General features: G+C 40.6%; 2 protein-coding genes across 4 annotated transcripts; one reads left to right on the top strand and one right to left on the bottom strand.

Moving 5' to 3' along the window:
• Positions 1 to 117: 117 nt before the first annotated feature.
• On the bottom strand, positions 118 to 10689 carry dipk1aa (divergent protein kinase domain 1Aa). 2 transcript variants are annotated; one of them, XM_085141347.1, is made up of 7 exons: positions 10536 to 10689; positions 10126 to 10417; positions 4745 to 4879; positions 4505 to 4612; positions 2880 to 3056; positions 2662 to 2793; positions 118 to 2572 (listed from the first exon to the last, which is right to left on the bottom strand). In XM_085141347.1, exons 2-7 carry the CDS (start codon positions 10177 to 10179, stop codon positions 1892 to 1894), a joined length of 1287 nt encoding a protein of 428 aa, XP_084997473.1. In that variant the 5' UTR covers positions 10180 to 10417; positions 10536 to 10689; the 3' UTR covers positions 118 to 1891. The 2 variants fall into 2 exon arrangements, with proteins under 2 accessions (XP_084997473.1, XP_084997474.1); XM_085141348.1 differs by lacking the exons at positions 10126 to 10417; positions 10536 to 10689 and adding exons at positions 5223 to 5319; positions 7114 to 10119.
• mtf2 (metal response element binding transcription factor 2) lies at positions 10640 to 21465 on the top strand. Of its 2 annotated transcripts, none has more exons than XM_085141346.1 (15): positions 10640 to 10663; positions 12119 to 12323; positions 12481 to 12562; positions 13731 to 13841; positions 13998 to 14098; positions 14525 to 14703; positions 14802 to 14897; positions 15237 to 15305; positions 15557 to 15680; positions 16033 to 16100; positions 16225 to 16395; positions 18682 to 18808; positions 18989 to 19047; positions 19241 to 19342; positions 19527 to 21465. In XM_085141346.1, the coding sequence occupies exons 2-15, from the start codon at positions 12243 to 12245 to the stop codon at positions 19900 to 19902; spliced, it is 1746 nt and encodes a 581-aa protein (XP_084997472.1). In that variant the 5' UTR covers positions 10640 to 10663; positions 12119 to 12242; the 3' UTR covers positions 19903 to 21465. The 2 variants fall into 2 exon arrangements, with proteins under 2 accessions (XP_084997472.1, XP_084997469.1); XM_085141343.1 differs by lacking the exon at positions 10640 to 10663 and adding an exon at positions 11049 to 11255.
• The last annotated feature ends 3517 nt before the right edge of the window (positions 21466 to 24982 follow it).

Here is a 24982-nt window from a genome sequence, read left to right as displayed (position 1 = left end):
TCACGAGTATTATGAGTCGCTCCTTTCCCTCAAGTTAGACTCGTAACTACTCATCTGTTATCATGTTTGAACCACACTGGTGTCTGTTAACTGACCGGACTGAAATACTCAAAAGGAAACAGTGCAGTGGTATGCATTTTAATTGTGCAAAATCATGCTGTTTTGTTTTTTTCTTCATTTCTAAGTAAACATTTTTTTTAAAGTTACCAAACTCAGCAGCAGTCTGATCTGCGTTGTAGTGGCTTAACACATCCAGGTGTAGTACGTTAATTTCAGTAACATGTGACGAGTCATGGAAAACCTTTTGCACAGCATGACACGTGAGCACAAGATTTTATATTCTGCACAAACTGTAAACATTCATAAAAAGGACCAGCATGAACTCTATGGCACTGTGATGTGAAAATCCATAAATAATGTCGTACGTTACCACAAATGCTCTTTTCAATGGAAAATACAAACGGCAAACATTCACAAATTAAATACATTAATAGTTTTTTGAGTGGGTCAGTGATGCAGCAGTGACTTCACAAGGGTAAGAGTTGGGAGATGCACATTGATAAGACAGCCAGACTTCTGTGGATACCTTCACATCGGCCATACAGGATACTGTCTCAGTCTATCATGCAGATGAGTGACATTTTTAAAAATCCAGCACTAAGTAAAGACTTGGAATGTATCGCTAAACCTTTAGATTGTGTTTGGAGGACCAAAATCCACAACAATCCAAAAGTAGCTTCTTTAGGACAAACATTAAAGGTTGGAGGGAATCTAGAGAAATCTCTGTTCAACAGCTTACTGACGTAGAATCGTACAGTACTACTTATTATCAGTATACTATTAAAAAAAAAAAGTAAAATCAGCATTTATGATAGTATGTGGGTATAAATCCAAATGGCATGGGTAACCTGCACATCTGTGAAGGCACCATTAATGCTGAACATTATTCCCAGGTTTTCCCTACAAAGGCCTTGCTTACCTCAGATGACGCCAAACTCCATTCTATGTGCATTTAAACAGCGGGCTACATATAACTAACCTGCATGGATTCAAGACCTGTCACCCATTTAAAACATCTGGTATATAAAATTACAGCATCTGCGCTGGTCTCCTCTACTGCAATTAGTAGCTCCACAGTATAATGCTTTGCACATTTGGCTAACGAGTGAAAGATCGACACAAATCCCTGTAGGATTGCGTCAGGAAGGACATCCGGTGTATAGTCCCGACTTTTTGACAATTGTATGAAACGCATGCACTGTTGCACTTGGTGACACATTCTTTCATGATAACGCACATAAGAACTATGATTTATTTTTGCTCCTGTGTAGATTTAGTTATGTTTCTAGAAGTGCTGATCGTCCACCGAATGAGTAGTAATATGTGAAAACTCTTGTTTAGACACTACAGCACAGTTTGGGTTTTTAGGTCAGTTTAAGTCCTTTGTTAAAAGTCCACCCTTATCCTAAACTCCCTCAAGTTCTAGGTTTTAATATGAAATTGTGGTATTGATGTTCATTGATTTCACAATCATTATTTTACCAGCGTAGTGCGCACTCATCAGCATGATTTTTTGTGGCAAAAACAGCAATTCAGTCTCTCGGCTTTTGAGACTTTCAGTAAAAACTACAAGAATTTTTTTTCCAGCAGGGCTATCATGACATTCCACTGTAGTGCACAATACAATACACAATGTGTGTTTCTATGAGCGTGACTGACGGTAACATGCAGTCATTTAATCATTTAAAATAAATTTTTCCGGCCTCCAGCTTCATCCATATGTGTGACCGTTCCTAAGTGTTAGTTAACAATGACTTTAGTAAGTTTGCTACTCTTACATCACAGCCTATTTTATACCCATTTCCTCCTTCAGAGTGACTTCCCCTCCTTGTCATGAGTCCTTGGTGTGCGAGATCTGTTTCCACAGCAGGGCTTTCAGGTTGTTCAGGATAAGTGAGTGCTCCATGTTCATCTGTCCAGCATTACCTTTGAGAGCCATGCAGGCGTACAGCTGCCTCTCGAGCTCCTCTCTCATCTCTGACGGTGCCCCCCGCAGGAGGTAGTCCTTCAGCGCTTCGCAAGCCTTTGCCAAGTTTGGCCTGAATGGCTCCTCCCTGCATTGCCTCTCTGACAAATCGCAGGATGTGTGGCAGTCTGCCCCGTAAATGCAGTCGGCATCTGTTTCGCACTTCAGTGCTCGCATGGTGCGCCTGAACTCCTCTTCGGAAACCACTGCTTGGGTGTTAGTGAGACGGAGCTCATGGCGGTCAGTGTAACCAAAGTGTGCCGCAGCGACGTCGCAGATCAGAAAGCTCCCATAGGTGCCGTGAAAGATGTCCTCCACGAGCTCCAGCAGGCCCATGGAGATCTTAGCTTTGCGAGGCCAGGAGGGGGTGAACCACTGGTCCATGGAGCGCTGCAAACCACTAGGAACCCAAGAAACCAGAGGCCAAGGCAGAGATAAACCGTACAGGGGTCCATAGGGAACACGCTCCGTCATGTAGAGATCCCCGCAGTAGCCGATGAGACGAGGAGTGTGTCCTCTGTCCTGGAGCAGCAGACCCAGCAGCACCTCAGAGAACAGAGCACGAAACTGCCTTAACATCAAGCCTCAGAAAACTGTTCTCCACTGTTAATTATATTATTATGAGCTTATGATACCTCATCCATTTGCAGGAGGGCCCATGTAGAGCGGGCTTCTGGCAGTGACACCCGTCCATCCCTGTTGCCATCGGCGACAGAGAGGATTTGGCTGACGAGACTAGCAAGGTTCGCGTGTTCTCCAAGCTTGGACTGGTGGATAGAGAATGAAAGAAGCTGTTTCAGGCTAAATCACAGATTTAGTTTCATCACAACTTTTATGACTTGACCTCTTTTACCTTGAGGTGATTAAAGACCATCTCTTTAAACTTCTCCACTGAGGTGCCTCTCGTAGGCTTGTCAAACACTGGGATTTCCCTCCGTGGCTCTGGTTCCTCACCCAGCTCATAGTGCACAACCTCCCCCAGCTTACAGTGGATGATCCCATCGTGGTCTCCCCAGCTTCCTGTGTATACCTAATGAAAAGCAGAATGGGATAATTGACTGATCACTCATCTTTATCCTTTGCTAATGAGAACTCATATAAGAATAAACTTTTCATGTAACTCTCAGAAAAAATCAATTCTTTAATATTCTACAGAGGTCTCCAAAAGTTGATTCTGTTCATCTGGACGTAGCGTTTTCAGTGGGAGAAACGTTTCGTCACTCATCCAAGTGACCTCTTCAGTCTCAGCTGACTGCAGGTTTCCCCAATCTTATCATTGTATGATGGCGAAAGATTACCCTTAGGCCCCCCTCCTTGATTCAGAGATGGTCTTTCCCTTTTCACATAAGGGTAAGGGTACATCCTTCGCTATATTACAGTGCTGTGATTGCAGCCATTCCCCAACTCTCTGTGAATGGTACTCATGGCCATTGATCAGCGGTTGTTGATCAATGGTCATGAAAATTTGCATAATTATGATGAAGGAACTGACCTCCCAGCCCATTGTTCCTTCAGTGGGCTGGTTTCAGTCATTATGCAAATGCACTGTTTATAAGATTGGGGAAACCTGCAGTCAGCTGAGACTGAAGAAGTCACTTGGATGAGTGATGAAAGGTTTCTCCCACTGAAAACGCTACATCCAGATGAACAGAATCAACTTTTGGAGATCTACATACCTGGATGATTGAGCATGCATCAAGAAGATTCTACAGAGCTAATAAAAATTTCTATTTCTAAAAAAATAGCTACAATTGCAAATTCTTTAAATGTATAAATGTATAAAAATGGCTGTAGAGAAATATTCCACAAAAGAAAAAAAATTTAAAAAATACCCTGCAAGAAAAATAGTTACCAGGTGAGCTAACAGAGGCTAATAGAAGCTGACAGAGGCTAACAGTAGCAATGAAATCTGTGCTTACTGACAAAAAGTCCAGGATAGCCTCAACAAGTTGACTCAGTGTCACTGTCATCGGTCAAAGTGAACTCCACTGTATCGACTGTATTGGACTCTTGTCACAACATTTTATAGCCTCCTCCAAAGTAAATACAGGTGGGCCGCTAGCCTATTGACTGCTTGCTGTGGTAAACAGGGGCCGACAGCCTACACTCATTACAAATGAACGTCCTGAGTTTTTGAGGTGACATTGAGGGTAAAAACATAAAAATACTGCACATTTTTAAATTAATTTTTTATTAATAATTCGTTATTATGTGTTGGTTTTCTAACAGTGTTTAGAAAAATGTTTATATACAGAAATAGTAGAAGAAACATGCTGGCCCATGGCAGCAGTTTTGGAGTAGAGTCAAAATTTGACGTATTTGTTTGTCTTGGTTGACTAAAACCTGTTTGTCCTACAGCAACCAACTAGGTTTGTTCATTTCAACTGGGTGTGGTAAGAAAACAGAAGTCATCTATTGACATCTACCAGTGAGATTTTACACACAGTAATCTAAATGGAAAGTACAGTGGTTGCCTACCTGGTTGTTTGGCAGTGTTGACAGACACCTGCCCATGTACAGTGTTTCCTTGTCGCACAGACTACTGCAAGCAGACCCATCGATGATCCCCCTCCTGTATTTATCACACTTTAACAAAAAAGAGGAACACAATTATTATTGTAACGCGGGTGACATTTTCTTAATAGCCACAAAGATTTCTGAGACGAGTTCTTGCAATTTTCAAACCATGGTCTCTTCTAAACTACTGCAGTCACTCACAATGGCATTCTTGCACTCGTGTCCTCTGCACAGCTCTGTGTAGGCGGAGTATTGCACATAGAACACCCAGCTCCCCACCAGCACAGTCAGCCATGTCAGGAACAGGTAGTTCACCCGCACAAAGGAGATCCGAGCCTGTGAGTGGAGAGTTGAAACAAAACTGCGCTGATGGATCCAGATCTGGAAACTCTACAGTATCTAGGTCCCGGCAGTTCATTTTGTTATGAACCTGCATTTCTTTGTGTTAGGATTACCTGGATTAACATGTTAGACAACCATGGTTTTGATGTAATCACACAGCTTTGATCACATAAAAGGTTATTATAGTGAGAGTTGGGGACTCTCACAAGTACCAACCAGTACCTTGTCCAGTAACAAGGTACTGGTTGTGTGGTTTATTGCTAGGTGCAACAATAGCTCATTAAGCCAGAAAATGTTTTTTTAGAGTTGGGAGTCCCATTCTTTCAGCGCGACATACCATTTTAGTTGTGGCTGGTAACAGCTTACTGCTTGAGTCACAGGATGCACACATCACATGTCTTACAATGCCCCTTTGAGCAGACGTCCTGTTATTTCTGTGACACGGTGAAAGTTAATGCAGTTATTTGCCATCGTGATAAAAATCAGGCAGAGTGAAACTTCTGAAGAAAACTACACTACAAAAAAAATCTACAAACAGCGTATTTTAAAACAACCTGATATTAGAAAAGTCAGTAACTGACTATTTGTGTCATTTTCCTTCACCTGTTAATGAACATTTACAGCGACAAATACATTTTCATCACAAATAATCAGAAGAGCTAGAGGATGTGGATGGATTAGTATTGTACCATGGACACCAGATATCAATATTTTACTAAATAAATTAAAATACTCAGGGAGTACTCCAAAGAAGAAGGCTCATCTCATGCACGTTAGTTTGTTTGGCTAATCCTGAGATTAGCCAAACAAACTTACATTAAATCAGCTCAAGTGAAAGTCCAACATTGGACACACTTAGCTACACAAAGCTACCTCCTAATTCAGAGCTAGCTAATGGCTCAGTCAAGGACTAAAAATATAACAACTTCCTTAGATCCATAAAAAGATATTTTTTCACATTCTGTGACCGATTGGAACTTGTGGTGATGATATGGTTGCTCAGAGCTCGTGGGTGTTGCACATTCACAACCACTTTTAATCACAGAGCGATTGCACAGGTTGCCAGATAGGAAGCAACTTTTCTGCAAACAGCTGCAGCCTGACCTGGACTGACTGCAAAATATTGCTGTCTGATTTATAAATGCAGACAGATTGGCAACATGCTGCCATCAGTCTGAGTGAGTCTTTGTCAGTAAACACAATTCGAGAGGACTTGAGTCAGCTGGCTGCTTATGGGCCGGTTATATTTCTATAGAACAGGAAGGCTGCTGAATGCAAATGTAATGTGAATTTCTTTTAAAAATGAATTTGAGTCTATGCAGACTTCAACAGATACGTGATTTTAAAGGATTTATCACAGTTAATTGATGTATTATTAGTAATAGATTGCACTTAATTACTTGGTCCCTTTTCAATCATAAACGTGGGCGATCGTGGCTCAAGAGTTGGGAGTTCGCCTTGTAATCAGAAGGTTGCCGGTTCGAGCCCCGGCTCGGACAGTCTCAGTCGCTGTCCTTGGGCAAGACACTTCACCCGTTGCCTACTGGTGGTGGTCAGAGGGCCTGGTGGCGCCAGTGTCCGGCAGCCTCGCCTCTGTCAGTGTGCCCCAGGGTGGCTGTGGCTACAATGTAGCTTGCCATCACCAGTGTGTGAATGGGTGGATGACTGGTTGTGTAAAGCGCTTTGGGACTTCCTCGGGGACTAGTAAAGCGCTATACAAATACAGGCCATTTACCATTTTACCATTTACCATAGACTATCTCACAATAATTATGGCTGGTTTTAGTGAGTATTGGTATGCTTGCCAATCTTATTGTGATAAAACACCGACAAAGTTCAACTTTGAGGGCACAGTTACCAAACTAGATAAATCTAATAATAATATTGTATTGTGTGAAGCATGGTGATGATATTGTATCATGTGGTATCTGGTGATTTCCACCTCTAATGGAATAAAAAACTGAACTGAAATTAACCAAATCAGAAACAAAAACAGCTGCAGTTGTTGAAAACAGGAAGAAAGATCAAGTTAAATGCCAAGTTAGTCATACAGTCCAGCTGTACATACAGAAAGTAACTATTTGCTTCATTACCAACCTATAGCAGTGTTATAGTTGCGTCTCTGCGTGGCTACACTTATAAAGAGTGGTGCTTTGAGTTAAAGTGTAACTTTAGCATGCAACAATAAAAACGATAACATGGCAATGATTTGCAGCTATAACTTTTACCTTGTTTGAAATCCTAGTTTAGTATGCCAACATACTCCTTACAGCGGGTAAATACTGATTTTGTGATGCTGAAGTCAGAGGATCGCAAAAGTCCCTGCGAGGGGTAACGTGAAGTTTTTGTGTCAATAATTCGTTAATTTGTTCTTTGGTCACTGTGGCCAAAGGTTGCTAAGCCAACTATCCTGGCAATCCACACAACACAGCTACACATTTCACCATCTCTTCTATGGCAGAAAAGTCTGTGGCTTTGTCAAAGAGTCTCGAACTAGAATTGTGAAAACTTTACGATTAGAAGTTACAGGACACTTCTGTGAGGTCTTGATGTTGCTCTGGAGCAACAGCTGAAGTCAGTTAATGAAATGATCCTCTCGGCAGCACACAGACTAAGAGAATAATTAAATAAAAGTAAGCAAAAAGATAAAGCAAAGAGGACTGTTGGAAGGCAGAGTGGAGCAGTGAAAAGAATTTAGGTCAGACTGCCTCCGTCGGCCACACTCCTCGAATTTTACCCAAACAAAACTGCAGTTAGTTTTCCCTCCGAGGACTGTAACTGCACTTGGGAGGATAAAGTAATTTTGCGTCTCTCTTTGATTGCATGGCAGGAACTGGTTATGCCGTGTGTGTTTTGGCAGCTTGCCGTGCCTCTCATTCAGCTTTAGCACTGTTTCCAAATCCCAGCAAAATACCCTGGCAGTGTGGCAGGCACCAAGTCAAAAGCCTTTTTATCTTTCATGTGCTATGATTACTGTAGTGTGTAAACAGAGCAGAAGAACTCTCTGTTATGGGTTTATACACTCTGTGGGAGACATTAAAGCGTCTGATCTGCACTGACACACAGAAAGAGGGTCAAATTACTCTTAATTTGTATTCCTTTGAGATTTGAGGCATCTCATGAAATACTTTTACAAGAAGGTTAGGGTACGGGAAAATAACAAATTACCTGTCTCTCTATTTGGTGCATTTCATCAATCTGTTACTGACAACAGCAGGAGTTTATTTGAGCTTTAGCAGCTGCTTTTTAACAGAGCAGGACAGATGCCTCCTCTGCACGACCGCTTTGCTTTTAAACACTGTGTGCCCTGAAGAGATGACTAAATAGACAGTTGGCCTCCACGAAAGAGATGGCGATAAGGATAAAGAGTGAACATTGCTATCACATCTGAATGCCTTGGCATGTGTAAAGGCTCTCTGCAAAGGGAATTAACATTTCCTATGTGCACACATGGAAATTAAATGTTGGATACAGCCCAGCCCTCCATGGTCATGACAAGCAAGTGACTTTGAGTCATGCGTGCCTGTGAACTGTCTGTGGGGTGTGTGAAAGCTGAGCAGGACAGAGCTTAATCTTTCATCAAACCCTTTGGTCCCTTACAGTGTATCCTCTGCAATGACACCTGATATGCACTAAATGTCTTAACTAGGAAAACAATGCATAAACCTAACTGATGCCACGTATGAGGGTTAAAAAGAGTCAAAAAGATGTTTATTACTATATTACTAATCACAAAGACAGGGACAGAGACTCCACATGTTTTGCAGTTGTATAGCAGCCTCAAGGTATAAATCAATAAAATAAACAAAACAAGATAAGTCAAATAAAATGACTAAGTGCTGAGAGCTGAATGACCTATGCACGACTGAGCTAAGTGACAAAGCACAAAATCCATAGTGCAAGCTTTAGGGTCACTGTCTGTCAACAGATGGTCTCAGTTACCCAGACAAAAGGCCCATATCATGTAGAGGGATTTGCGGTGATGGCCACTGTCATTTCATCCCACCTGAAATCCACAGAGCGTCTCAGCTGGCTCTCCTTTTCAGTTTTTGCCTCTAATCCCGCGTGACGCACTAAAGGTGGCTAATAATCCCTGATTGAAAACGTGTCTTTACGTGCTCAGTGAAGTCTTACTAAACTGGTTTTTAAATGTAGCAGGCTTTGACATCTGAGCTATTTGATTTCTGACAGCACAGTTTGGTCCAGGAGACATATATATGTCGGCTCTGCAGTAAACTGTGATGGCTTTGCTGAAACCTGCCCTGTAAGCTTGCTACCTGGAAGACAATAAGGAGCATATTTTGCCGTGGTGGCTTTATGAGCATACAGGTTTCCTAGAAAGTTCTTAGAGAGGCTTTTTCTTAAAATTGGTGAGCCCGTTTGCATTTTTCACTGACCTTTTGTTTGAGATACATGGACATGGGGAGAAACTGATTTGAGTAGACCACAAACAGAACACATTTGCCTAATTGTTGTGCAAAATGTGCACACGGCATGCACAATATACAGTGAAAACACATGCAAAATCCTTTTTTTCTTCTAGGATCGATGTCCTCTCAGGCCTCAAAAAACAACGCCAGGTACAGGATGACATGTTGCTTAGTAGCAACTGATCTCATTGAATTAAACCACGGGCCTACAGGAGACACTTGTTTACTGTAATTGGTTACTGGTTATAGCCAGATGAAATGAGCTGAGCTTGCCAACATGTTTCACACTTTGAACTCAACATGTTTCAGCTTTCAGTAGACTGCATTAAACTGACGGTTGTGCATGTTGTAATGCAACAGCATTCAACCCTTTTTAAGAGCAAATGCAGCCCTGTACTCTCTTCCTCTTGCATAAGCTCCTTACTGTATTGAGAGAAGTTGCTGGCAGCTGCTCCTCAAATCAGAAGGTTCAACCCTTATTACCCAGCCCAAAGGAATTACTGCTGCTCTGGCACTGCTGAAGGCAAGGAAAAGACTGAGTGGAAGCCCTGGCATCTTTACAGTCAAAAACAAAGCAGTGCCAGGGAAACGATCCTATTGTTTCTAGAGCAGGCCCGCATTCATCAGGTATTTTGCATTTTGCATTCATCAGGTATTTTGATGTCCACACCGAGCAGCAAGAGGAGGTACCCGTTTACTGCCAGCTGTCAGTGTGATTTGGCACCACGGCGAGCTCAAACAATCCCACAGCATCACCTCATTTTAAACTGCAATCCGCTTCACACAACAGATCCTGGGTAGCAATCTTACCTGAAAGTAGAAAGACTTTTTCACCCAGGCCCGTGGAAACAGACCTTTCGCCATCACAAAAATAGATCATCTCAAGACGTGGACCTGGCTGTGGGGGGTCATCCAAAAACCCATGGGACAAAGCGTGTTCAGCATCAAACGACGGGCACAGGGAAATTATTACAGGTTATCCGATTTTAAGCTCAGATTGTCGGTTTGTGTTGACGGCGTGAGTCGCTCTGAGTCGCTTTGCCTGCGCCTGGGCTCTCTTTGCAGCAGCTGCTGAATTCCAACCAAAGCAACATAGTTGAAGCTGGGGGAAAAAACGCAGGTTCAGAGCGCAGGCGCAAACTCTACCAATAAGATGTGTTTTTTTCAAGTTTACACGTGATCAACTAATTTGACCAAAACTGCTGTCCAAGCCCACTCACCGAAGCCAGATCCCCTCCGCAGATAACGGCGAGTCAATATTGCGTGTTTGCGAAACTCCGGAGGTACAAGCGGGTCAAGCCAGCAAGGAGGGGGAACACAAACATCCGCTTCCTCCTTCAAAATAAAGGTTTTATTGCGGAGACGCGCACATAACTTCCGGCCAGGAGGTCTGATTAAAAATGACCTGTTAGCGTCATGTTATGTTGTAGCGCCATGAAGTGGTCGTACTTTGCACAAGTTTATCAAACATCGTGTCGTTAAACTTCTGATGTTTTTGAGTAAACATATTTTATATATAGAACGTCTCTCTTAGGCAGACATTTACGCTAACACCTCCAGAAAAACGTCGACTAAAATAATTTAAAAAATAAAAAATATGCTTCTTTAAGGGGCGGATATGTTTTGCTTACTAAATGCCCTGCCTACAATTTCAAATGTTTGAAAAAAAATGTGAGCGTCGCGGCACAGACAGCCAGCAGCAGTCGTTTAAGCTCTTCCCATAATGCACTCCCCGATCATCAGCGGGAAACCAAAATGGCGAACTTGCTTGGGGAAAATGAACCGTTTGTTATTTTCTGAGGAAGCCACAAACCCCGCATGTTTTCCAGACACGCTTTAGAAGTGAATTCAGTTGCTCGAAGAGCGGGATAAGAGCGGCTCTTCTGTCCGGTTATTTTTGTCGTACGAGTCGTTTGTGGAAACGGAGGTGACCGAATGAGGTATTGTTGTCATGTTTTCCTCGCGTTAGGGGGGGTGTGGGTCCGACGGTCAGCGACCTGGCTGGGGTTACGGCTTTGCATGTGGATTATTCCCGCTGCTGAGCTCGCCCAGCTGCCTACTATTTAATATACAAGACATTATATCAGCGTGCAGCGGCATCCCAAGCTGTCTCTTTTCATCTTTGCTAAGTGGCTGGCACTGAACATGTCCACTCATTATCCGAACAAAGGAAAGCCTGCATTGGAGGACAGGGTTTAAAGGCGAAGGAAAAAAAAAATCAATAGTTCCTTAATATCTGAAATTAATAAGATTTGCAATAGAAGCTAGAAATATCACATTTTTTATTAGTATGATCAAAGTATCAGCTGTCACTGAGACTTGTAGTCGAATGGAAGTGTTCAGTACATTGGTCTTTATTTTTGAAAGGGTGGTTAGGTTTTTGTTTTTTGTCTTTCATTGCATTGAAGCCATGTTCCTGACTATGTGGTTAATTAACAATTAGCACTAATTATGAGTATAATCACCTGTTGTTCAAAGCCAGTGGAGAGGAAATGCCATGTTTCACTCTTTCTTTTGTAAGCCCTTCTGCAAGCACACAATGCATCCTTGTGTTGGAGGGCTACACATACAGGACTGTTACTCTGCTGGTTGTTATCAGTTAGAAAAATGGCAATAACATACATTAAATTGCACTAGTATTCTTTTGAGGATCAGAATACACCACATATAAATAATTACAATCTGTTTACAATAAGCAGAAAAAAAATTATCATAAATTAACTTTGCACTTATTCCATATCCGCTTACTCCATAGTCTAAATTCATGTCTGCCTCTGTTCTCTTGCCTTGCACTGTTTTTCAGAGACTCAGGGGTTGTGGATCACCTGTCTGTGCATCACAGAGCTCATCCCCCGCAGCGGCAGCAGCAGGCTGTGTCCTTGTCCCCCACAAGCCTTTCTGCCAGGGGAGAGTATGGAGAAGACAGCATGTCTGACAGATTTTCAGAGGGACAGGATGTCCTGGCCCGGTGGTCAGATGGCCTTTTCTACTTGGGAACAATTGCAAAGGTTAGTGTGAGGATGATGCATATGATGCATGCAGGTAAATGGACTGTGTGGAGAGCGTTGGCGGAAAAACTCTTGAAATCAGTATAGGTCATCTACAGCAAAATCTGCCCCTGTCGCATCTGGAAACAAGTAAATCTTTCTTTGTTTTGTTTTTCAGATAGATCGGGACAGGCACCGATGTTTTGTGGTTTTTGAGGATCGGTCAAAGTCTTGGGTTCTTTGGAAGGATATTCAAACAGGTGAATGTTGGCTTCGAGGTGCATAAGAATTGCTTTATTGATCCCAAAGGGAAATTTAAAATGTGCAATATATTTTAGTTTAATTGCTAGATAATATGCAGTAAAGATACTGTAAGCCATTGCAAAGAGGGTAGGGAGTCAGTTATCCACAATTTGTGCTGTGCAAACCTGTCTGCCTCTTCCAGGACTTGCTTATCTCTTGCTCTTCACACTGACAGTTAACTGTAGAGTGTATCAGTACAGTCGCAGCGCATTGCTAACATGCAGACGGGCAGCTATCGCTCCACTTAAGCCCCTTTAGCTATTATGGTGTTAAGAAAAACTTATTCCTCATTTTTATTCTTAAATGGGTTGGGTAATGAATAAAGCATTAATGAAAGACACCAAGAAGCTATGATCAGACACATTCGTCACATTTGAGTGTAAACGATTTGTGAGAAGTATCTGGTTAAGATTTTTCTTGGCATTGTGACATTTATGAGATAATTTTTATTTATTTATTTTTTAACCTCAACCTGATCGCGATAGTTGAATTGGGATATATTAAAAAAGTATGACAAAGAATCATGCAGTCAAAATCGTATTATAAATTCTATTCCAGTGTGAGTGTGATAAAGTGATATGAGGCAACTGTTGCTGCGATTTGGCGCTACATGGAAAAAAAAAAAAAATTGGTTTGAATAGAAATCCCCTTTCCAGGTCCACAAAAGCCACATAGTTATTACAAACATCCCACACCCTCGAATATCCTCAGGAGGATGAAGGCAGCAAACTGTCCGCAATCAGGATGAAAGCTGCTTTGTTCCTGCTGAATCAAAAGTTAAGTCAGTAGACAGAATCTTCTCTCTAGTATCCTGGTGTAGACCTTCAGGGACATGGAAGCACAATTTCGCCCACACCCCCCATAACCAGACAGTTTGGATTTTATTTATCCAGGTTGTAAAATATTTTCCCTGCCACCTTTCTCTAGTTTCAGCTGGGTGAATTTGAGTCCTCCTCCTCACAGCAGCAAAAGTTGCTGTGAGAGGGATGTCTTTTGTTGTTGTGATGACTCGGTGTACTCCTCTGACCTCGTTTGACTGAAAGCTTCTCTAAATTATACCCCTAGTCATACCACCATTAATCTGAAACTTTAGTTGCTTACCTTCATGACTTTGCTGCTGTTTAGGGGAAGAAGATGATGAGGATGACGACGACGATGACATTGTGTGCTCCATATGCCAAGACGAAACTTCAGAGGAACCCAACGAGATTGTCATTTGTGACAAGTGTGGACAAGGTATCATTTATCGTCTTTGATGTTCCAACATAAGCCAGAAACAGTTATCTTATATGATATTTGTAACCCATTTAAACAGCCAGTCTCAGTAGTTTATTTATTCATCTGTTGTGCTCTAATCTCTGGCCGTTACGGATGTGTTCATTTGTGTTTTAGGCTACCACCAGCGGTGTCACTCCCCTGTCATCGATGCTGCTGTCATCGACTCTGATGACAAGTGGCTTTGCTCAGAGTGTGAGCTCACTTCTCTCGCTAAGGTACAGATTTTTCTTTAAGAAGAAATACGTCAAACATTTACCTTGAACAGGTGGTTTAGACGAGTTTGTTAACATGACACATGTCTGTTTTGGAGAGTGCATTACTTGCTTTGTTTGTAAATCAAAGTGGATATAAAAGACTTCATAGATTGCTGTAGAGTGAATAAAAGTGATTGAGGCTTTAAAGTTTGTATGATCCCAAAATAAAATATCCCAAGATTAAGAAACCCAATTAAGTGAATGAGGCTAAACTATTCTGAGGCTATTTATTTATTGAAAAATCCCCAAATATTTATGGAGAAATTAAAAATTTTCTAAAGAGCTTACTAGCTTTAAAAAGCACCTCTTTATATGTGTTTACCAAATTTTCTTTTTATGTATTTATTTTGGTGGGAAAAACATGTTTTATGTTTGTTTGGTTTGCAGACGGGTGGTCCACACAGAAGAGGGGCGTCTGCTAAAGACTTTCTGCAGCAGGAACAGCAGGAGCCGCAGCACATGGAACTACACCTGTCCTTCCCATACGTGCTGGAGGAGCTGGTGTGGGACCACGGCCACAAAACCAACATCCAGCAGTGCTACTGCTACTGTGGCGGTCCAGGAGAGTGAGTGACGTTGCATATTCTGGAAAGAGTGAAGAGCTTGGATGGAAATGTTCCCATGTCCACGAAAGTTATAATGTTCATATTCTGTTTGCTTGCAGCTGGTACCTGAAGATGCTGCAGTGCAACATGTGTCAGCAATGGTTCCACGAAGCCTGTCTCCATTGCTTACAGATACCAATGCTCTACGGAGATAGGTGACCATATTTACTGCTTCTAATGTAAATGTTTACCCTCGACAGTGGATCTTGACTGTATCGTTGTACGTATTCAAGTCTGCTCGCCAATGGCCTGCAAAAGTGTGGCTTTGGAGAACAAGGGCAGCCTATTAAAATTGGTCTTGAAATGATGGTGAACATACTTCTGGGTAATGTTCAGTTTTTAAGTCACGTTTTGGGAAAAACTGCGTGCACACAAACAGAATGGTAAAAAGAAACGTATCTCAGTGGACAGTCAGCTAGAGCATAGCTAGGTTTTTATGTTAAACTTTATATTGTGTTCTTGTTGCCTGAGGCCTTTTTTATTTTTGCCTTCAGGTTTTATGTGTTTGTTTGTTCGGTTTGCAATGGTGGACCGGAGTACCTCAGTCGTCTGCCTCTTAGCTGGTAAGAGGAACTTGTACTCTGACACACACAGCTGGCTTTTTATTCTATTAAATTACACAAGCATGCATTTACTCTTCTTCTTAAAAGCTCTGCTACCTTTGACGCTCAGGGCTAGAGAGCTGTGATAAACTTTTACTCCACCTCTGTAATTAAATCTTGTGACTCCAGCAAACATATTTGGTGTCTTTATATTAGTATTATTATTTTTTTAAGACGGACTGAAAGAAACAGTATTTACTGAAATATTTCAGGAAGGATGTCGCACACTTGAGCCTCTACAACCTGAGTGTGATCCACAAGAAGAAGTACTTTGACTCAGAAATGGACCTGATGGTGTACATCAATGATAACTGGGAGCTGCTGCAGCTGGGTGAGGTAAGGATAAGTTATGTAATGCACCAGTGACCAATTATAGACCAACAGATTTTTTTTCTTCTATTATTCATATTTCATTTCATGTCCCATCCATGTTTACTTGTTAGATTTGGAACAGGATGTCAGGAATTGGCAGCCACACAAGTCAGTGTTTTTTGTTTTGTTTTTTTGTTTGTTTGTTTTTTGTTTTTTTTGTAGCTGCTGAATGCATCAGGTTGATTGGTGGTCTGAAAGCCACACTGTTAGGTAATCCTAGTAGAGGGTTATTTCCCAAATAGAAATAACCCGGCCCCCATTTGGATTTTTAAATATTTAAGTTTTTTCTTGTACAATATCTTTCCTGTGTCTACAGCTCGCCAACACTCCACGATCAGAGCGATATGAAAATGTTCTGGAGGCGCTTAACAATAATAGCTGCATGTAAGTTTATCTGCTGCTCTTGAAATCTTTATGCTGATGACAACATCAAAGTGCCTCAAATATCTCCCAGTATTTGCACAGACTCCATGTTTTTTTACATGGCCACCCTTTCACCGTGTTCTAGGTTCATGTCAGGAAAGGAGGTGAAGAAAAAGAAGCACTTGTTTGGCCTGAGGATCCGTTTTCCTCCTGTTCCCCCCAACTGTGACGAGCCAACCAGCAGAGTGATGGAGAAGGCTTCACATGAGATAACCATCAAGGGATGCAAGTCCACTAAAGCACTGTCCGCCATCAGGTTAGACATGAAACGTGTCGATGCCCTAAAGTTAAAGGTGCCCACTGGATACTGTGTTAACCCGATCCTGTATAGAACTCATTAATGCTAGGTCCATGTAGGGAGATCTAAAGAGAGATTCAGAATATAAACAAAAAGTTGACATCTGCTTATTGTTAGTACTTATAACGATTATGCTTGTCTGGTGGGAGGAGCTTAGCCCACGTAATGTAGAGTAGCCTGAAAGTTGTATCACCATTTTTCAAGGAAGTTTGGGATAAAGATATTTATGACGCTATGGGGCCAAAAAAATACTGAACTGTGATTGCACCTTGCCGGGTGCAGCTTCAATGATCTTTTTCCTGTGAAGTGCTGACATTGATGACATGCTAAGCTAATTTTGAAGTGTGAATCTGTTGCCCTAAGGTGGTAGCAGCAGCAGCAGTAGTATTATAGTGCAATAGAAGTGACACATAAGTCAAATGCAGGCACTAAAGTTTCCTAGGTAGTTTTTTTTCCCTTTTTTCTCAATGAAAATGTTTATTTAACACTTTATTTACTGTTAAAGTGTTAACTACACCTTGTAACAGGAGCTATACAGTACCTGTTTCATAAAGCCCTACTTTCCCGCCATGTCACCATGAAGCCCGTAGACTGTCTATAAAAGATGGACCTTGCCATTGTGACATCCCCCCCCTCATTGGTTTCTGAAATAGCATTTTGAAGTCTTGTGTTTGGTGCTCCTTGCCATGTTGTGTTTTTTGAAACAAGACTCAGAGGAGCTGACCGAAAAGTTGAGGACACTCATACTGTACTTACTTTTAATTTACTTGGTCGCTGTGCGCTGCTTTATGTTTGATCTGACTCAAAATGGGATCGTTGTTCATGTCATATCTCATGTTGTATTCTTGACTAGTAGACTTGAAACTAGTGACTGAAATATAAACCTGTCGGGAAATCGTTAGTCAAGTCATAAATAAAATGAAATGTAGAGCCACAAGGTCATGGACTTTTCATATAGCGTGACATCTTTTACAGTGACAGGAATCTCCCCCTGCTGGCCAGAAAGAATGGCCAGGTTCACGTTGGCTTCACTTTTCACCACTTTACCTTGAAGCCTCTTCATCCTTTATATGCAACCTATAGTAAAAGAGAGATGATTATTTGCTAATAAAACTCCTGTTATTTGTTTTTCTATAGTTCATCATTACATGCACAATTTAGAAATTGCTGCTGTTAGACTGTTAGACTTTTTTAGCTGTGCCCCTTTACCTTGTTAATTTAATTTTCCAACTACTGTTAAACAGAGTGAGGAAGTTATAACATAGATTTTCCAAATGAAATTATTCTTCTTTGCACATGAAACAACACTATGTCACCAAAATTAGCAGGATTGATATTAGCCTCCCTGTTGCTAATATTCAGTTATCCTTCTTTTGCTTGATAACAGCATGCAGTAGTTGTTGTTGTTGTTTTCAACAAGTCTCGCACACAACTCCTGAGCAATCCCAGCCCAATCTTAAATCTCTTAAGCGCCTCCAGATTTGATTGTCTTCTCAAATGGATGTTAGTCTTTAGTTCACCCCACAGATTTTCAGAGGGATTCAAGTCGGAGCTTTGTACAGGCCAGTCAGTAAAGCTCATTTTGGTCTTGTGGAGGTCGTTCTTTACCAAGAGCAACATATGTTGTGGGTCGTTGTCATGTTGGAAGATGAAGCAAAGAGCCAGTTTTTGCTGCTGACTGCTTGAGGATTTCTTTCAAAATCTTCACATCTTCCTTCCTTCCTGCCTTATTCCTTTGACCTTGATGTGAAACCCAGATCCAGACACACTGAAAAATCCCCACGACATAAAACTTCCACCTCCACGTTTCACTGTGGGGACAGTGTTCTTAGGGTTCTGTGCCTCTCCCTTCTCTCCAAAAATAAGCATCATCTCTGTGGTCAAAGAGCTCTAGTTTAATCTAATCTGACCAAAGGATGCAACTTTCTCCAACTTGTCCCTAATTTTTTTTTTTAACCTGAAATCATTCTCTTATTAATTTCTAAAGAAAATATGTTTAGAAATATGTTTGAAAAGTTCTTGCTCTGTTTAAAAAAAATAAATAAACAAAAACAAAGTTTTCCAAATTTTATAGGGTGGCTAAGAATTTTCTCCTATCTATAGATGAATTTCCCCTTTTGAGATGATTTTCACGGGTGTCCTAACAGTTTACATAACACATGAACTGCCTAACAGTTTCACTGTTATTTCAGGCACAACTGCCTTTATATGTAAAACTGTTCTGAATGTTTGCTGTTGCTCTAGAAGTCCCAGTGCTCTTACCAATGGCACAGAGAAGAAGAAGAAAAAGAAGAAAAGAAAGAGGAAGCAAGGAGCACGCTCTCTGGAGACTCTGGCTAAACCACAACGCTCCAGTGAGCCCTCGTCCCAGGTGTGTTTGTGTGTGCACGTGTGCATGTGTGTGTCTTAGTGGGCGTGAGCTGGGGTGTGTGCATGGAGGGATGGGTATTTTTGCATTGTTATTTTGTATAGGTGTTAGACATTTACTGTTGGTGTTATATGAGAAGAAACCATCTTTTTGGGTTTTTTTTTTTTTCCTTTGCTTTGACAGGAAATCAGGAAACCGCCACCGTTAGAGCCCCATGCTTTGGATCACTTTACATCTATCAAGTAAGTAGGCAATTATAAACTGTAGTTCTAAAGCAATCAGAACTGTTCAGCTTTGTTAGGGTGAAGATTCGGGCAAAAGCAAATTGAATTATCAATCACAAACACAATGTGTTTATTCTTTGATTTGCTTGATTCACTGTAACATAACAAGAACCATAATGTTTTAATCTTTTGCCTTCCCCCAAACCACCAGGAGTGACAGGTCTCTGCTGTCTTTAAAAACTTCAGATGTGGAATCCATCGGCGCCCTGAGCACTTCAGAAACTACCTCAACTAGCATTTCAAGACAGTCCAGGTATGCCTGCCTGATGTTTGCTCTGCACTGAAAGTAGAATTGTGCTGGGTACAAACTCAGACTTGCATGGCTGTAGACCTTAAAGTCTTGTTTTCCTAATTTTCTGTAGTCTGTTTTTTATTGTTGCTCTTTGAATTAACAGCATTTTTTTAACTTCCTCTTTTTCCTATCAAACACCATCCAGCCTCTGCAGCTCCAGCAAGACGCGTACAGCAGCCCCCATCATGCCTGTTTCCCCTCCACCTTTAAAACGGAAACGTGGACGGCCACGGAGGGTCCCCCAGCCCCCCACCCCAGACATCCCCCCTCCCAGCTACGCAGACCCACACACCTCAGCCACAGAGTTGTTGAGCTCCCTCCCAGGGCTTCACTCTGCAGACATAATTCACGGCATGGACCCCAACAGCCAGCTCACCCACCTAAAGAGCTCCATCAGCAACTATTTTGGAGCAGCGGGACGTCTGGCCTGCGGGGAGAAGTACAAAGTCCTGGCCAGACGGGTCACCCTTGATGGCAAGGTGCAGTACTTGGTGGAGTGGGAAGGAGTCACTGCCTCGTAGGTTTTTCACATGTCGCTCGTCACTTCTAACTTTTCACCAGCACCCGTGGGACGTTTATGTCTGTGCTGAGGACGTGTGTATTCAGAGCATTAACTGATAATATGCCTTTATTTAGTTTGGACAGGAGCAAGTTCTGCTTACTGTAAAGCCTACTGGTTCAGTCCAGTCCAGGGTGACTTTTACAGTTATACACACCGTATATGTGTTTAAACAGTTTCATGGACAGCACAAGGTTGTGTCACAATAGCACAGCATTTTTCAACTCACAGGTTTGAGTGTTTACAGAGAACTGCCCCTTTATTCAGATGCAATTCATTGATCTGTATACTGCACCTGTAGGCGTTCAGTGATCTGTTATTGTGCTTAATCCAGTGATATGCTTTCATTTCAAGACACGTTAATAATAACTGTAACGTTGTATTATTTTTTTTTTCAAATAATATCTTTAAGTGTTATCTTGGAGGATAAGAGAAAGATGGGGAAGTTTTATTAACTAATGCTTTTTCCCCCCCCCTTCCCCCCACCCCACCACCACCACCACCACCACCACCAAATGAGGTAAATAATAATCTGCACCCACAGTCGTGCCCCTTCTCTCTCTAGTCCCAGCTACGAGTACCTCTCAGTGCCTTTGGCAGGCATGTCGTTCAGCTCTGTGTTGGAAAGTGTGCTCGTTTGTGAGCGGTTAAGGAGAAACTCGAAGCAAAAGAGATGTGCTGCTGCAAATGTTTATTGTTTTATATAGAAGTATACTACATTGATTATTACCCTTTCTACTTGTTCTGTCTCTTGACTTTTCTGTTCAGCGGGGCAGTTTTTTTTGTTATTTTAATCACGGATTCACTTCACACATCAAGTTGATAGAATATCCGTTAGGTCGCCAGCTCATTTTCAGTAACAGTTGGATCATTTCAGCTTATACAAGGCAGTATTTGTCATGTATGGTAACGTTCTCAATTTTTAAAAATGTATTTGTCTCCTCCTAATAGTTTAAATTCAAGCGTGGGATTCGTATTAGTTAATCTCTAAAATTCATAAGCCCATATATAAGGGCGTTCTTGGTCAATTGTGTCACTTTGTTTTTGTTTACATAAATCTCCTTTTTAAAGTGTTTTGATTTGAATTAAAGAACCTAACTTGTTTTTTGTTTTTTAATTTTGTCTGACAGTAAAATAAAATCCTGCATAAAATGAATGTTCTATACCCACCAGGAGTTCAGAATTGTTCCCTATGCATGTTAGTCCTTGTTAAAGCTGTTTGCGTATTTAACTGGACCGCATGACTCAACAGAAGGAAAGTTCATCGTTATGATCATTTGACTCAGGCTCTCAGTTTTGTGTGTGTCCGTGTGTGTGCATGCGTGTGTACAACAAAAAACATTGCACTTGGGTTTTTTGTTTTGTTTTTTTTGCTTACATGTCAAGTTCACCTTGTGGTCTACACACTCAGGATATGCCCCAAAAATGTCACTGCAATGCATAGGTAGGAGGATTTAGTGTATGTTGTTCTCATAGTGTTGCTCATCAGTATTTTATTTTATATATATATATTTTTATTTTATTTTTAAGACGACCCTCCATGTGTCATTACTTTTGACCATATTTCCATATGTAAGTTTTTGATAAGTCTCATTTGTGGTCTGTTGCAAAACCTACTTGTTTTAAACTGGGTCATAACACAATCACTGGAATATAAAATGCTGTATATCATTGCAATAGGTGAGTATTCAGTTGGTATCTCTTTTTGGAGATGTTTCTGCTTTTGTTAAAACACACAGACACTGACATGTCTTCTTTGTAGGGGTATAGTCAGTGTATTTCAAGCTACTCTCTACTCAGTGTCTCAGCCGACATGTTGCTACCACTGGCTTCCAGCAGGCTTCTGTAGCCAAAGAACATACATGTAATGTCTGCTTTGTCTTTTGAGATTTTTCTTATTACATTTTTATACATCATTACATAGGTTGATGTGATTTTTGAAAACCTGTTTTGTTAAAGGATTAATAAAGTCTGATATTTTCAACTGTCCTGTTTCTCATGTCTAACTGCCACATGTGCACTCACGGCAGGACCACAAGTGTCTAAAAAGGTATTTATAAAATATACAGCGAGAGAGAGATCACCTGCAGTGTCCTCTTGTCTGCTTTATTTCTGGGAGCTAGCTCCACTTTGAGGTTCGCCTGTGGTAACTAGGGCTGGGTATCGCCACTGATTTCTATAATCGATTCAAATTTGACTCAGAAATATTTTAAATCTGATAATTTAAAGTACAACACTTGTGAGACTTCATCAGAGGTGTAAGCATCACAGCAGAGGCATTTGTGTCAAAGTGAGGATAAAACAGAAAAACATGAATGACTATTTTAGCAGTTTGGTGGTTGTTGAAATAGCTTTGTGAACTGTAACCTGAGATTCTGGTGCTTCTGGGAAAATACATTTATATTTAAAAGTCTATTCAGGATTTAATTAATCATCGTGTTATTCAAGCTAAAATAGATTTGAATCACATTTTTTTAACCCACCCCTACATTTAATACAGTTTTAATAGGTGCATTTGAATAAAATACAGACAAAAAGCAAGAGGAAAACGATCCACAGGTTAACAGGCAGGGACATAACAGTATGACACAACAGCTGAGGTCTGATTCTCATACCTGCATTAATTTACTTATAATGTTGAAATTATGGGGGGCAGATCAGCAAACGTTTATTTTTCCCTTTATAACAACCGTGCACAAGATGATTTCTTTAGGTGACTCATCATTTAAAATTCTTCAATGCTTTAAGTTATGCAGAGTCAGGCATGGAAAGGCTGCTCTTTGTGACAGGTGGGTACTGACATTCATGGGTGCAGCTGCTAGCTGTCCTCTAGGCTTTACCTCAGCTAAACCTGTGTCTCTGAACTGGACCTTGTCAGTGTTTGTGGTCTCATAATATCTCCTGTGATATTTAGTTTGCATACTTGGATTATTCAAATGAAAAACTAATACATTATGCTACATTTATACAATTTTTTTCCATACTGGATATGATAGTAAGAGTTAGTAATCCTCTATTAAAGTCTCCCTGAACAACCTGTTGTTTTTTGTTTGTGTTAATAAATATTTTTATAATAGTTTGTTTTTATAATGTCCTAGTTTAAATTATGAAAGAAGCTATTTTGAGTGAGAATCTCTTGAATGTCTCATACTTTAACATAATAAGTAATAACTAAATCAGAATTAATGTTTCTTAATGAGAAAGAAAGAAGGCGGTCTGTTGTGGCCACCCCATTTAAAACAACTACAACAGGCTTTAAATATGTAGGCATTATGATCACCCCAAGCCTCAAGGACATAACCTCAATCATTTATGATCCCCTTATAAGAAGATGTCACAGAAACGCTAGACCGTTGGATAAACCTGCCTGTATCTATGATAGGCCAGATAAATATCCTAAAAATGACAATTTTACCAACATTTTTGTATTATTTCCAAACACTTCCGTTGCCTCTACCAACTTCTTTTTTTTTTGACAGTTTAAACAAACTATTTAACCAATTTATTTGGAATAATAGGAAGGCAAGGCTCCGCTTAAAACTACTTTACTTGCCCTATGAAAGAGGAGGTCTCCAAGTCCCCAACCTCAGATGCTATTATATGGCTGCCCAACTAACATCGGCCACCCATTATTTTTGCCCAACAACACCGCCAGCCTGGGTTGACATTGAGCAAAAATCTGTTCCAGATCTTCCCTTAAACACTTTTCTATATTCTTCAGACACTAAGACATTAAAAAGAATATAAAGAACCCTTTCATGAATAATACAATTATAATTTTGGCATGCAGCACATAAACATGTGGGGGCGATCCTCCATCGCTTTCGCAATTTGATATTTGATTTGATTTGATATACCTTTATTAGTCCCACAAGGGGAAATTTCATAAGGCTGCCAACCTATTGCACGCAATGGCGGCGCCATCTTACCCCTATTTGGAGAAATGAAAAGTTTACGCCTCGTAAAAATTATGGAGGATTTAAAATATGGAAAAATAAAGGTATTCAAAAAGTTAAAGACCTATATGCAGACAGCATGTTGCTCACATTTGATCAGTTATGTGAAAAACATTTAACACCCCCAAAGCACTTTTTTTAAAAAAAAATATTTACAATTGAAAAATAATTTGTCATCAAAATTGCAAAAGATTGCTGAATTCCACCATTAACAAAAGGAGGTATGTGTTAAGAATACAAAGGGAAAAGGTTTTCTCTCTATATATTATAATTTATTGATGCTTTGCTCCAAAGACTCAGCAGCAGATAAGCTGGATGCTTGGAGAAGGGAGATCCAAGAGGACATGGATAAAAATGACTGGAACCAACAATAACCTATATAACACCTGCCAAGCTTTATCATATGTCCAATGATATTCCAGACATCTGTACTAAATGTTCATGGGAATGTCCTAAAATCCAGGAATTTTGGAAAGATGTTATCAAATGTCTGTCTGACGTGTTTAAGGTAAAAATCTCTTTAAAAGGTAAACTCTGTACTTGGAATATACCCAAGGGAATTTAAGCAACTGGAAAAAAAAAAACTAAATTGCTGGACTATGGACCACTTCAAGCCAGAAGAGCCATTGCACTATGTTGGAAGAGTATGGATGCTCCCTCCACGGAACTCTGGAAGAAGGAAATTGCAGTCTCTCTAGGCCTGGAAAAACTAACATATATTGCCAAGGGCAAACAATGGGACTTTGTGAATATGTGGAAGCCATATATGGATATTTTAGGGAGTGGAGGTGAAGGACCTTTATGAGGAAGAAGGAAAAGAAGAAGGAAAGGAGAGAAAGGGGAGAATCTTGTTTATCCTAATTCCTTGTATTTTTGTATTACTGTGAGAATTATGCTCATTTCTACATTTGAATATAATGTAGGCAGGTTTGATGTATGGATGGGTGTGTGAATGTGAGGGTGTTCAAACATTTGTTTGTATTGTAGAACAGAAAATTTCAATTATATATATATATATATATATATATATATATATATATATATATATATATATATATATATATATATATATATATATATATAAAG

The sequence above is a fragment of the Neolamprologus multifasciatus genome, chromosome 18, assembly GCF_963576455.1.
Source record: "Neolamprologus multifasciatus chromosome 18, fNeoMul1.2, whole genome shotgun sequence".
NCBI classification, from domain to species: Eukaryota; Metazoa; Chordata; class Actinopteri; order Cichliformes; family Cichlidae; genus Neolamprologus; species Neolamprologus multifasciatus.
The sequence above is the reverse complement of the archived record's forward strand: the minus strand, read 5'-3'. Positions and strand labels throughout refer to the sequence as shown.

Coding starts and splice junctions, on each gene's coding strand:
- mtf2 (XM_085141343.1), top strand. Junction 15,681..16,032: donor AGCTGCTGCAGCTGGGTGAG/GTAAGGATAAGT, acceptor CTGTGTCTACAG/CTCGCCAACACTCCACGATC. Junction 16,101..16,224: donor CTTAACAATAATAGCTGCAT/GTAAGTTTATCT, acceptor ACCGTGTTCTAG/GTTCATGTCAGGAAAGGAGG.
- dipk1aa (XM_085141347.1), bottom strand. CDS start 10,179: ATGGCGAAAGGTCTGTTTCCACGGGCCTGGGTGAAAAAGTCTTTCTAC. Junction 3,057..4,504: donor CAACACTGCCAAACAACCAG/GTAGGCAACCAC, acceptor GCTTTTCATTAG/GTATACACAGGAAGCTGGGG. Junction 2,794..2,879: donor TGGTCTTTAATCACCTCAAG/GTAAAAGAGGTC, acceptor TCTATCCACCAG/TCCAAGCTTGGAGAACACGC.